Source organism: Orycteropus afer, unplaced genomic scaffold (genome assembly GCF_000298275.1).
Source record: "Orycteropus afer afer isolate SDZICR_OR568_19922 unplaced genomic scaffold, OryAfe1.0 scaffold00031, whole genome shotgun sequence".
NCBI lineage: Eukaryota > Metazoa > Chordata > Mammalia > Tubulidentata > Orycteropodidae > Orycteropus > Orycteropus afer.
Genome location: NW_006921618.1, coordinates 9,604,588 through 9,618,930, shown reverse-complemented (window position 1 = coordinate 9,618,930; position 14,343 = coordinate 9,604,588). Strand labels below are relative to the sequence as shown.

At 46.1% G+C, this 14,343-nt stretch overlaps 1 protein-coding gene across 1 annotated transcript in view; it reads left to right on the top strand.

The window, feature by feature from the left end:
* The first annotated feature begins 343 nt into the window (after positions 1 to 343).
* The window catches only part of ASAP3 (ArfGAP with SH3 domain, ankyrin repeat and PH domain 3), a 97,978-nt gene continuing 83,978 nt past the window's right edge, over positions 344 to 14,343 (top strand). Inside the window, exon 1 of the mRNA XM_007935707.1 lies at positions 344 to 472. Within this exon, the coding sequence (XP_007933898.1) occupies positions 344 to 472 (129 nt within the window). The remainder of the gene's footprint in view (positions 473 to 14,343) is intronic.

The window sequence follows — 14,343 nt, the reverse complement described above, 5'->3', positions numbered from 1 at the left end:
AGGTGCGGGGTTCTTGGGGGCGGGGCCTAGGAGCCCGGCGTGTGGCCGGAGGCGGAGCTATCCCCTCTACAGAGGAGAGAAAAGCAGGAAGGTCGGGGGCGGGGCCGAGGAGCGCGCTAGGCGGGGGGAGTCAGGGGCTCCCAGGATGCCAGAGGACGCGATTGTGCCGAGCAAAGCCAGTTGTGGTCGGGGCGGCACGGAGGGGCGGGGTGTGCGGAGAGGCGGGGCTTGCGGAGGCCCAGACTGCTCCCGCTGCGGGAGGTGAGGTTGGCTCAGCGCGGAACAGCGCAGCGCCCCTCGCGCCCCGGTCCAGCAGCCCCGGCGCCCTCACCTCGCACCCGCCATGCCCGAGCAGCTCAGCGTCGCGGAGTTCCTGGCCGTCACCGCGGAGGACCTCAGCTCTCCAGCCGGGGCCACTGCCTTCGCAGCTAAGATGCCCCGGTGCCGGGGGGCAGCGTTGGCGCGGGAGGAGGTGAGGAGACCAGGGAGGAAAGGGTCGAGGTCTGGACAGGGCTTGGCCTTGACCTGTACAGGCGTGACCGGAGCTGCAATAGCCTTTTACCTGCGCCCTAGAAACCTGCCCCTTAGATCTGGTAGAACAGAGCGCATCGCAAATCTTTGCGTCCTAACCGTCGAGGCAGGGGGAAGGCCCGAGGGGCGGTTTGTGGGGGACTTCGAGGCACCTCGATGACAGACTTCAAAGGTTGGGGGACATACCCCGAACGCTTTTGGTGACTAGCCCCGTCGCATGTATGTTTGCTCCGCGCCTTACTGCATCGGTTTGTGTTTTCATCTTTGGAGCCCCACATTTGTCCCCCAAGTTGGTGCCCTTCTGAGAAACGCCCAGGCCTTCCCTGCCTCTGTCGTGAACTTCTCGCAGGCTGCAGGGAGGCACCCTCCCCCTTCCCTCTCAGATTTGGCTAGTGTTTGTGGAATGAATATGAATGGGAAGGCGCCAGGAGCTGGGGTTCACCTTGGTGAGGCTGTTGGCAAGTTTATAGTCTTCTCTCTCCTCCCCTCTTTGTCTTTCGGAGCAAAGCGTCCCAGGCCCTTTCTTGGCCCTTGCAGAGTGCCCCACCCCATTCTAGTGCTCATTGGAGTCATTCCTTTTCTCCCGACATGCTGCAGCTTTCCTGGGATCCTCTGCGGGGAATATTCTAGGCCAGACACCCTTCCTTTCTGAGATGCCCAGAATTTTGGGTGGCATTTTGGACCTCAGCTCTGACCCTCCATCCTTTGCCATTAGTTTATTGGGTATCTACTGTGTGAAGGAGCTGTGGTAATGTAGTGCCTAAGGCACTTGACTGCTAACCGGAAGGCTGGCAGTTCAAACCCACCAGCCATTCCTTGGAAGGAAGATTGGGCAATCTACTTCCGTAGTGATACTGCCTCGGAAACCCAAGGAGGGGTCGCTCTGAGTCGGGTGTGACTCGATGGCACATAACAACAACAATTGTGTGTGGCAAATACAATGCTCAAGTAAGAGTGTTATACTGAGCCAGTATATTCAGAAATCCCTCCTTCTCTTCTTGGCTGGCTGGCTGAAACTTCCATCTCCCAGTCTGTTTGTATTACCGTGGAAAGAGCATCAACTTTTGGAGGCAGACCTGTTTTCAAATTCTGCCTCTGCAATTTACCAGCTCTGTGAGCTTGGGCACGTGACCTAATCTGTATGAGTCTTACTTTGTTGTTGTTATGTGCCCTTCTTGGTTTTCTTCTTGGTCGGATCCCTTCTTGGGTTTCCAAGGCAGTATCGCTACGGAAGTAGATTGCCCTATCTTCCTTCTAAGGAGTGGCTGGTGGGTTTGAACCGCCAGCCTCCTGGTTAGCAGTCAAGTGCCTTAGGCACTATGCAGTCTTACTTTAGTCATCTGTAAAATAGTGATAATAATGTTTACCTCAGGCTGTGGTATTACATGAAGTTGTTGTTGTTGTTGTTATTTGCCGTCGAGTCAGCCCCGACTCATAGCGACCCCTCCTTGGGTTTCCAAGGCAGTATCACTACGGAAGTAGGATTGCCCAACCTTCCTTCCGAGGAGTGGCTGGTGGGTTTGAACCGCCAGCCTTCTGGTTAGCAGTCAAAGTGCCTTAGGCACTATGCTACCAGAGCTCCCATGAAATAGTATGTATAAAGCATATTGCTGTTGTTGCCGTTGAGTTAGTGCCCAGTCGTGGTGATCCCATGTGTGTCAGAATAGAACTGTGCTCCAAAGGGTTTTCAGTGGCTGATTTTTTTGGAAGCAGATCACCAGGCTTTTCTTTCAAGGCACTTTGGGTGAACCCTGGGTGAATTTGCATACATCTTGATAAATGGTGTGATGATCATCAAGTTGATTGATAGTGGTCTTTAGACAGTCTCTAACTGGTCTCTTTTCCTCATTTTCCTCCAGAACCTGGCCTACTACTTTGCACATAGTAGGGGCATGTGTTATAATTAAAATAAGCAGCATTCTGTGACCTTTGGCTTCCTTCCTTAGGCAGACCCAGTAGCCTGGATCCCTACTACACATGAATTTGGATTATATTTTACTGGGAGGCTCACAGGGAAATTTACTGCCATATAGCCTCATCCTGGGGCAAGCTTCCTGAGGTTTATCTTCATAGCCTGCTAAAGAGGCAAGGAGGCCACATCTTCTGACCTCCTCTAGAGAGGAAGACAGAATCACCATCAATAGCCCAAGGCCTATTACTGCAGGGCCAGACATGCTGCCTCCCTCCAGCCCTTTCACCAACCATTCCTCCCAAAGCACCCACCAACCTCTCTCCTGGGTTCGATAATTCACTGCAGTGGCCACACAGAACTCATAGATTATGGGGTTTATTAGGGAAGCACCAGGCTACAATTCAAGTTCAGGAAAAATGCTCAGTCTCTCTCCCAGCCTGCCATCTCTCAACCAACAGTCTCTCACAGTCTCTCTCAACAATGCATGTCTCTTGTGTCTCTTTCCCAGCAGTGCTTGTCTCTCAGGGGTGCATCCTTCCTCAGCCTGCAGTCAGAGTTCTGCCTCTAGGAGGCCTCCCTTTGAGCCCGGCAGAGTGGCCAAACCAACCAATCATAGCATCAGAATTCTAAGCACCTGAGAGAGAGCGGGAACCTCCCAGAACATTGTTTAGTGCCACTCCCAACAGAAATACCCCAGGTGGACAACTTTAGCAATCAGGAGCTCCTCAGTTGCTCATGGCAAATTCCACCTTGGAGTTTACAAAGACTTACGGGTAGAAAAGCCACACTAAGTAATTTACTACACTGCATAGCCCCACATTTCATCATTTGGAGTAGTTCGGTGCCTTCGATGTCCTAGAGCTTTCATAGTTCACCCTCCTCTCCAAGTCATTCGCTAGAATGCTAAGTCAGAGCAGGAGCAAGAGGAGGGGGCTGCACAGTGAACCCTGCCCTATGGACAAACATGCCCATTTATGCCCATGCGTCTGGTCCTACTTTCTGTGTTTATTTAAGCACTTGTGTGTATCGGGGGCAGGGGGCCCTTGGAATGGATCTGGAGGCAGCAGCAGGCACTGGTCAGGGCACAGCTTTGCCCCAGTTTAGACCAGTCAAAACCAAGCCTCTTTTGCCTTCAGTACATGCAAGGTTCATTTTTGCAACAGAAAATCTTCTGGCACCCAGTTGAAACTTTTCTCTTCAGCATTTCTGTGTCCAAAAAGTTAGATCTGACCTTTGGAATGGACTTTCCTGAGGTGTCTGGTTCAGTTTTGCGTTTGTGTTTCTATTTACATGTAGTTTAATGCTGGAATTTTTTCCCCAGTTCTGGGTATGACTAACCCACCCTCCCACAGGCTGGAAGCTCCATGTGGTTGAATCAAAGTACAACTGAATTTTCAAATCAAATCTGCCAGTCCCAAAACTAGGGCCCTGTGATACCCTTCGGGCCTGGGATGGGACTCACTCCCAAGGATTGGCTCTTACATGCAGAACACCCAATTCAGGGTGATGCACCCACCTACTCTACGGAGATGCACCCCTTGGAGTAATAGGTCATGGGGCACCAGAGGGGCAGCATTCACACAGAGGGAAAGCTGGACAGACAGGAGTGCACAGTTAAGAAGGAAGGGCACAGGGAGGGGGGATCACAGGGAATGGAAGGGAAGAGAGTGGGTTAGGGTTGGGGATGGTAAAAAAAAAATTCTGCCAGTCTCAGCTGGTTTCCTGGGAGTAACTAGGACGATCTGGGATGTACAGTACCTTTTTGCAGTCCTGCTGGGAAGGACCCTGGGCCGATCATAGGAAACTAGAATGTCAGGGCTGAGGGACACTTTAAGACAGATAACTAGGAAAGCTCTCATTTAAATTGTGGAAGCTGATATCTAGAGAGGGCAAGAGGCTTGTCTAAGCTCACATGGCTAGAGAGAAGAGTTGGTTTCTAGCAAATGACTTGGAGAGGAGGGTGAACTGGGAAAGCCCTAAGGACTTTGGGTAGTTCATTTCTATCCAGGTCTTCTAACCCCTGGTCCTTTTCTCTTTCTTACTGAAGTCCATCTGCCTGTCCTGTGTAACTGTGCAGCCCTATGTAACTCTTTGCCTCGATTATTTCTTGTGTAAAATGGGACTAATAATTCCTCCCTGATTACCTCACTGCATTGTTAAAAGTTTTTTTGTTTTTAATTGTGAAACACTACAACCGTGATAGAGGTTTAAGTTAATTTGTCCATCAAGAAGCCTCTTTTATATATATATATATTCTGGGTCCCTTTACATCCATCATCTCACTGATATCTACAGTAACACAGGTGAAAACAGGCCCAGACAGGTTAAGGCAGTTATGCTGTGTATACAGCAGGTCTGTCTGACTCCAAGTCCTGTGCTCTGTCTAGTTCTCCATGCCATCTCTGTGCTAGGTACCAAGGACATAAAGATGCAGTTCTGGTTTGCTGGCTGGTTAGGGAGATAAAGCCTAACTTAGGAAGATAGATAGCAAACCAGGAGTCTTATTTCAAGTGCTCGGTAATAGGTATAGTCAGTGTCATAGAGGCCAATGGAGGGAGGAAGAGAGCAATGAGGACTGGTACGGTCAGGGAGAGCTTCCTAAAAGAGATGAGACTATATAAGCTGGGTCTTGAAGGATGGAAAAACATCATTAAGTAGGAAAGAAAAGTGAGTCGACTCAGACTGATAGGAAGAGAGCATATTTGGGAGCCAAGTAAGCCAATTTGACTGAGAATTCATGCTGTGTCAAGTCACAAACTCCTAGTGAACGTGTATTCCCTGGTGGGTCTTAGATGAAGCAGTCTACCACAAGTAGAGGATCTTCTGAGGCTTATCTTTTATATAGTTTTTTTTTTCCTTAAGATTTTAATACCAAGTTTTAATTACATAAGGAACATATTATTTATTTTATTGTGATTTGGGTGAAAATTTACAGAACAAATTTGTTTTCCATACGACAGTTCATTCACATTTTGTTTCATAACATTGGCTTCCCACTTCCTCCCTGTGGTTACCTTTTCCCTGTGTCCTTCTTTCCTATGCATTCCTGCCCTTTGAACTATCTCCCTGTGCAAATACTGCCTTCTGATTTCCCATGGTTGATTGTTTTAAGGAATGTACCTACCTGGTGTAAATGTTCACCTTATACACCTGTCTTTTGTTTGGCTGGAAGCCACGGGAGTGAGTTCAGTTCCGGGCTGAAAGGGTGACTAGGGTCATAGTTTCGGGATTTCACCAGCCTCCGTCAGACCAGTAAGCCTGGTCTTTTTTATGATTTTGAATTTTGTTCCGCCTTTTTCTCCCACTCTATCCAGGATCTCCTACACTGATCGTTTTCTGAGTGGTTGGTAGTGATAGTCAGGTACCATCTAGTTCTTCCGGTCTCAGAGTCTTTGTAGACTGAGGTGTACATGGTCAAGGGATGTTTTTTTTTTTTTTCAATTGTGATGAAAATATATGCCATGTCAATAGGAATGTAATAATTTTAAAGTAGAAATTAAAAGAGCTAAAGTCACCTATGACTACTTCTCATACATTCTTTATTCACCCAGAGGTAACTGCTATGAACAACTTAATGTGTATGCTTCCCAATGTACTTACTCACAGAAAATATATTACTGGTGAGAGGGTGATTACAGAGAACGTTTATCTAAACTAGTATCTTGTCTTATAACGCACAACTTTAAGTTTTATTGTATTCAGATTTATCTTTTCCTTTGTGACTTTTGCTTTTTCTAATCTTGTTTTAGAAAGGATGCAATTCTACTTTATGATATATCCATATTTGCTTTCATATAAAAATTATGTAATTTTAGAGATTGTTTGTTTGCCAGAAACGTGAAACCCACTCAAGCTAATTTAAGTTGAAGGAGAATTTGTTTTAAGGGATTAGTGGTACCTCATGGAATTGAGCTCAGGTGTAGCAAGGATCGTGAGGCTGGCATAAGACCGGGCAATGTTTTGCTCTGCATCGAGTAGCTGTGAGTCGGAGACAACTCAGTGACACCTAACAACAACAACCATGTGGAATTGAAAAGCAGTACATAAAGATAGGGAATCCATGGGTGGTATAAACAGTTAATGCACTTGGTTACTAACTGAAAGGTTGGAGGTTTGAGACTGCCCAGAGATAACATTGGAAGAAAGGCCTAGTGATCTACTGAAAAATCAGCCGTTGAAAGCTCTATGGAGCACAGTTCTTCTCTGACACACGTGGGGCCACCGTGAGTCAGCACTGACTCCATGGCAGCTGGCTACTGGTTCAGGAAAGATAGACCTGAAGGCCTAGAACTGGAGGCTGGGATGTCTTCAGGAGCTAAGATAGATGCTTCCTGCTTCTGGCTCTCTCTTGTCTCTGCACATCTTGCTCTCTGCACATTTGATCATTGCTTTTGCTCACTAAAGGAGCTCTGATGGCATAGTGCCTAAGGCATTTGGCTGCTACCCAGAAGGAAGGCTGGCGGTTCAAACCCACCAGCCACTCCACAGAAGGAAGGTTGGGCAATCTACTTCCATAGTGATACCACTTTGGAAATCCAAGGAGGGGTCGCTATGAGTCAGATACGACTCGACAGCAGTGAGCTTGGTTTGGTTTGGTTTTGCTCACTAAGGAGCTCTGGTGGCGTAGTGCCTAAGGCATTTGACTGCTAACCAGAAGGCTGGTGGTTCAAACCCACCAGCTACTCCGCAGAAGGAAGATTGGACAATCTACTTCTGTAAAGATTTATCGCCTGGGAAATTCAAAGGGAGTCACTATGAATCAGAATTGATTCGATGGTGATGAGTTTGGCTTTTTTTTTTTGGTTTGTTCCCTTATCACCTAGGCTCCAAAGCATAGCGTTAGCCCCCACGCTTACACAAACTTGGTGGTCCAATATCTGAAGGTAACCAAGCCAGTCTTGTGTTCCACCTCCAAGTTCCTGGCATAGCAGTTGATGGCCTGGCCCATCCCAACTTCTAAGTTGGTTCCAGAAGCTGGAATAATAGAGGGATAGACTCAGGCCGGGCAAGCTTGCCCCCAGGGACCCAGCCTGGGGGAGGGGGTACTTTTCAAAGGAGAGGGGCAGGGACCAAACAGAAGTGTCCATGGCAATTGCTCTCCATTTAGCACAGTCCAGGCTCCAGGGAGCAGCACTGTGCTCTTCCTGTTTTGTGCCTCCCTGGACATCTAGGTGTAGATAACCCGAGTTTGGAAAGCTCAGGCATAGGGGAATTGGAAAGAGAATTAGGGAGGTGTTGTCAGATTTGGAAGCCCGGGATGCAATTAGACATTCAGGCTTTTTCCTGGCCAGTGGGACCAATGAACCCAGTCCCAAGGAATGGATAAGGCTGGCCCTGTGAGGGATACAGCAACCAGCATACCACAAAAAACCACTGCGTCAGCTTGATTCTGACTCATAGCATATTCTGACTATAGGACAAAGTAGAATTGCACCATAGGGATTCCAGGGCTGTAAATCTTTATGGGAGCAAATTGCTTCATCTTTCTCTGACACAGTGGCTAGTGGATTCAAACCACAGACCTTTTGGTTGGCAGCCTAATGCTTAACTATTGTGCCACCCTGGGCTCCTCAGCAACCAGCATCGTATTTGGCATATTCTGAACTTTGTGGAATGATGGAGCCGTGGGAAGCAGAGAGAGTGCTCTGGTAGCAGACTTCGCAATTTACAGAGAAGGGAAATAGCTTGCCCAAGGCCGCATAAAAAATTACTTGTCTCCAAGGCCCTGGAGAAAACCCGATTTTGGCCCTAGGGAGAGAGGGACCTGGTGTACCCTCCCCTCTACCCCAGTGAGTGAGGGGACTAGCTCAGTGACAGGAGATTAGCTACTTGAGCCTACCTTTCCCTAGATTAGTGGATGTTCCAATTAGTCATTTCTCCCCATTTTCCATGTTAATAACTAAAGGCTCAAGAGAATGGTCTCTTTCTACGTGCATCATGCTGTATAGGCTCTTTGTACAAGTTAACTAATTTTATCCCTGCAGCAACTCTATGAAGAAAGTGATAAAATCACCATTCTAGAAATGAGAAGACTTAATACATTACTCAAGATCACACAGCTTGTAAAAAGGGAAGCTGGGATTAGGTTAATCCAACAAATATTTGTTGGAAACTGCTTTATGGCAGGCACTATGCTAGGCACTGGGTAAACACTCTGCTGCTGAGCACTACAGATGTCAGCCCTGCTCTGTGGAGCTTACAGCCTTCCAGGTAAGACAAACAGAAAACAGGTAAATAAATAAATCAATAACTGTGCATTGTGTTAAGCGGCTTCAAGGCTCATCCTCTTCGTCAAACCTTCATTGAGGTTTGGTTCTGGGCCCTTGTCTCTTTGCATGCTGGCTTCTCTCCCCAGGTGGTCTCATCCACACCCATGGCTTCAGTCACCTGCTGTTTCTAGATGACTCACACATTTATACCTCCAGCCTAGTCTTGGATATCCACCTGCTCTCTTGACAGTTTCACTTAGATGTCTCAAGTTGTTTAAAATCATACTCAAGAACTTTTCTTCCAGGATGGCACTTCCAGTGTTTCCTTCTCAGTGATGGTACCTGCCTGTGTTCTGTTACACAAGCTAGAAGCGTCACGTCTCCACATACACACTTTATCACTAAGATTTCTGCAGTCTACCCACTTCTCTACATCTCTCTCCTAGTCCAAGCCACTGTATCTGTTCCCTGGAACATGGCAATGGCCTCCTAACTGGTTTCTTTGCTTTTACTTGAGCTCAGTTCTCCCTAACAGCACTGTTTCTTTTCTTTGCAGCACTTACCTAGATAAATTTTACATTTATTTGTATAATTTATTAAAATTAGTCTCACTAGATTTTGAACTCTGTGAGAGTAGAAGGGAGCTCTGGTGGCATAGTGCCTAAGGCACTTGACTGCTAACCAGAAGGCTGGCGGTTCAAACCCACCAGCCACTACCTGGAAGGAAGATTGGGCAATCTACTTCCGTAGTGATACCACCTCAGGAACACCAAGATGGATTGCTATGAGTTGGATCCAACTAGACAGCAGTGAGTTTTTTTTTTTTTTGTATGAGAATAGAATCTAATCTCACTATTGTATCTCTAGTAATTTACCATAGCACGTGGCCCACAGTAGATGCTCAGAAAAAAATTTGTCGAATAACAAAAGAAGAAAACAATAAAAGGAGCATTAATAGGTGTGGTGGTTATGTTTGTGTGTCAACTTGGCTGAGCCTGGTTGAGAGGCTGGGGTAGCAAGTTTGGATCCACTATATGCTTTACGAAGATGATAGCAGCTACTTTGTGGAAACTAGATTGGAGGAGGCAGGAGATGGTGCAAGGAGACCAACAAAGAGACTGTTACATTTGTTTAGGGAAGAGATGATGATGGTATGGACAGGGTTGTTGTGATGGTTAAAGTTATGTGTCAGCTTGGCTGGGCGATGATTCTCATTGGTTTGGCAGTTATGATGCAGTCATCCCCATGATGAGATCTGATATAATGTAATCACTTCTATGGTGAGATCTGCTTGTTGTTGTTTGTTGCTTGTTGGTTTTGTTGAGTTGATTCCAACTTATAGTGACCCTGTGTATAGCAGAACAAGACACTGCTTGGTCCTATGCGAACCTTAAAATTGTTGCCGTGCTTGAGCCCATCCTCACAGCCATTGTGTCAATCCATCTTGTTGACGGTCTACTCCTTTTTTGCTGACCCTCTGCTTTACCCAGCATGGTATCTTTCTCCAGGGATTGAGTCCTTCTGACAACACAAACCAAAGTACAAGAGATGAAGTCTGGCCATTCTCACTTCTAAGGAGCATTCCAGCTGTACTTCCTCCAAAACAGATTTGTTCGTTCTACTAGCAGTCCGTGGTACATTAGTATTCTTCACCAACACCACAACTCAAATGCATCAATTCTTCTGTGGTCTTCTTTATTCATTGTCCAGCTTTCACATACATATGAGGCTGCTGAAAATACCAAAGCTTGAGTCAGGCACCCCTTAGTGTTCAAAATGACATCTTTGTTCTTTAACAGTTTAAAGAGATCTTTTAAAGCAGATTTGCCAAATGCAATATGAGATCTGATATGAGCAGCCAATCAATTGAAAGGAAGTTTCCTTAGAGATGTGGCCTGCATTCATTATATATGAACGTTTTGGCAAACTACTCTGGCTTTTTGCTTGATCTGGATCCTCCATCTGGCTCATCATCATCTGACTTCTGGTTCTTTGAACTTCAGCTAGTTGCCTGCTGATCTTGGGATTCATTAGCCTCCATAGCCTGTGAGCCAGCAGCCTGCTGTCTAATCCGTGGATGAGACTTGCTAGCCTCTACAACCACATGAGCCATTTCCTTTCTTTTTCTCCCTCTCCCCTACCCTCTCGCTCTTGTGCTCTCACTTGCGCTCTCTCTTTCTTGCTCACACTGTCTCTCTCTATATATATTTAAAAGCTTCACTAGTTTTGCTTCTGAAGAGAACTCAGCCTAAGACAGTTGTGATTGGTGGAGGAGGACAGAAGTGGATGGATTCTAGAGGTACTTTAAAAGTAGTAATATCAAAAGATCTGTATTTGTACCCATTCCAAAGAAAGGTGATCCGACAGAATGTGGAAATTATCAAACAATAACATTAATGTCACTTGCAAGTAAAATTTTGCTGAAGATAATTCAAAAATGGTTACAGCAGTATATTAACAGAGAACTTCCAGAAATGCAGCCTGAATTCAGAAAAGGACGTGGAACGAGGGATATCATTGCTGATGTCAGATGGATCTTGGCTGAAAGCAAAGAATACCAGAAAGATGTTTACTTGTGTAAAAGTATTTGACTGTGAGGGTCATAACAAATTATGGGTAACATTGGAAAGAATGGGAATTCCAGAACACTTAATTGTGCTCATGAGGAACATAGACCAGGAAGCTGTCATTCAAACACAACAAGGGGAGGCTCCCTGGTTTAACACCAGGAAGGTTGTGTGCCAGGGTTGTATTCTTTCACCATACTTATTCAGTCTGTATACTGAGCAAATAATTCGAGAAGCTGAACTGTAATAAAGAAGAATGTGGCATCAGAATTGGAGGAAGACTCATTAACAACCTGTGATACACAGATGACACAACTTTGCTTGCTGAAAGTAAGGATGACTTGAAGCACTTACTGAGGAAGATTAAAGACTACACTCTGCAGTATGGATTCCTCAATATAAAGAAAACAAAAGTCCTCACAACAGGACCAATAAGCAGCATCACGATAAATGGAGAAAAGATTGAAGTTGTCAGAGATTTCGTATTACTTGGTTACTCAGTCAACACCAATGGGAGCAGCAGTTAAGAAATCAGACGACATATTATGCTGGGCAAATCTGCTGCAAAAGATCTCTTTAAAGTGCTAAAGAGCAAAAATGTCTCTTTGAAGACTAAGATGCACCTAACCCAAGCCATGGTATTTTCATTCGCCTTATATGCGAAAGCTGGACAAAGAATAAGCAAGACAAAGGAAGAGTTGATGCTTTTGAATTGTGGTGTTGGAGAATAATGAAAATACCATGGACTGCCAGAAGAGTGAACAGTTCTCCCTTTAAACAAGTGCAGCTGGAATGCTCCTTGGAAGCAAGAATGGCCAGAGTTTGTCTCACCTACTTTGGTTCATGTTGTCAGAAGGGACCATTCCCTGGAAAGAATATCATGCTTGGAAAAGTGGAGGGTCAACGAAAAAGGGGAAGGGCCTCAACAAGATGGATTGGCACAGTGGCTGCAACGATGGGCTCACGTACAGCAAGGATTGTGAGGATGGCGACCAAGCAGCATTTTGTTCTGTTGTACGTAGGGTGGCTATGAGTTGCTATGAGTCGGTGCTAACACCTAACAACAGCAATATCAAAAGCTGCTGATGGAGTGAATGTGGGGAATGATCATGAACGGTTGCAGAATTTCTGATGAAAGGTGCTGCCATATTCTGAGAAGGAAAGTCTGGGAGAGGAACAAATTTGGGAAACATGGAGAATTCTCTCTCTCTCTCTATATTGTAGCATAGTGCCTAAGGCTCTTGATTGCTAACCAGAAGGCTGGTGGTTCAAACCCACCAGCCACTCCTCGGAAGGAAGGCTGGGCAATCTACTTCCGTAGTGATACTGCCTCGGAAACCCAAGGAGGGGCCGCTATGAGTTGGGGCCGACTCGATGACACATAACAACAACAACAATAGGTCTTTGAGACATATAAGTGGAGCTCTCAAGAAGGAGCTGGATATATGATTCTGGAGCTTAAAAATGGGGTGGAGAAATGTATTTTGAGATGATGGTTCTCAGACTTGTACCTGTGTGAGAATCACTTGGCAAATGTGTTAAGATGCAGAATCCCAGACTCATTCCCAAAGACTCTGACTCCCTAGATGTATTTTAGGGTTCTTATTGCAAACAACAGAACTAACCTCAACTGGGGAGCTCTGGTAGCATAGTGCCTAAGGCACTTGACTGCTGACCAGGAGGTTGGTGGTTCAAATCCACCAGCCACTCCTTGGAAGGAAGGTTGGGCAATCTGCTTCCGTAGTGATACTGCCTCGGAAACGCAAAGAGGGATCGCTATGAGTTGGGTCCGACTGCACGGCACTTAACAACAATAACAACAAGCTGAGCTGATTTAAACAAAAGGAATCTATCAAGAGAATATTTAGTAGCTTACAAAATTTCTGGAAAGCTGGAGAACTAGGCAGGAACAAGGACTGGTGGGTAGCAATCAAAATCTCAGCCAAAATCATGACAGTCAGTCAGTTTGGTGAGGACATTGTTTCCATACACTAAATGCCACAGCTTTTACTGCCACTGTTCCCTAGGCACTAGGCACCATCTGTGCTACTGGCACCAGCATTACTATGGATTTTCCCCTCTTTCTGCTCCCAATTCAAAGGCTGTGGTGAGTGCCTCTGATTGGTCAAGCCTAGGTCATGTGCCTGTCCTAGCTGCAAGGGAGGCTAGGAAAACAAGAAATGATCTTTTCAGCTTTTATAGGAGGAGGTAGGCTCTGCTAAGACTCACACATCAATTAATTCCCCAGACATTGGAAGGAGTTTTTCAGAGGCCGTTTTGGCAAAAACTGACAGATGACCCTGAAAGCAGGTTGCCAGTGTGCAGAGGTGTCTTGAGAATCTGCATTTTTAACAGGCACCCCAGGAGATCCCCATGCAGGTGGCCCATGAGCCTCATTTTGCGTGCATTGCTTCAGCTGGAATTTAAAGCTTGTGGGAATGGATAAGATCACCTAGTAGAGTAATCAGGAGCACCCAGGTCCATGCCCTGGGGAGCTCCAATATAAGAGATTGAGAGAGGAAGGGGAATTAATAAAGGGCACTGGGAAGGAGCTACTGGACAGGTGGGAGGGAAATCAAGAGTGCCTCCCTCACAAGGCACAAGAGTGTTTCAAAGGAGTGGTACTGTTTGGTACTGTCTAGTGCTGTCCAGATGTCCAAAGGTAGAATAAGATGACTTACACATAAATGTGGATTTGATGACCCCTCATAGAGTTTTCATGGCTGTGAATCTTTACAGAAGCATACTGCCTCATCTTTCTTCCAGTTATAAAAGGACAGAACTATTGTTCTTTTGGTTAGCAACCAAATTCCTTAACCAGAGTTCCTTCCACCAAGACCTACCAGTCAAAATCTCACAGGCATGAGGCCTGGGCATGGGAGCAGTTCAGTAGTTCCCCAGGTGACTCTGATGATCATTAAGGTGAAAACTATTGTGGTGAGCTATTACTGTCTGATCATTTCAGATTGTTGTTGTTGTTGTTAAGTGCCGTCGAGTCGTTTCTGACTCATAGCGACCCCATGCACAGCAGAATGAAACACTGCCCGATCCCGCGCCAGCCCCACAATCCCTGCTATACTTGATCCCATCATCGCAGCCACCGTATCAATCCATCTCGTTGAAG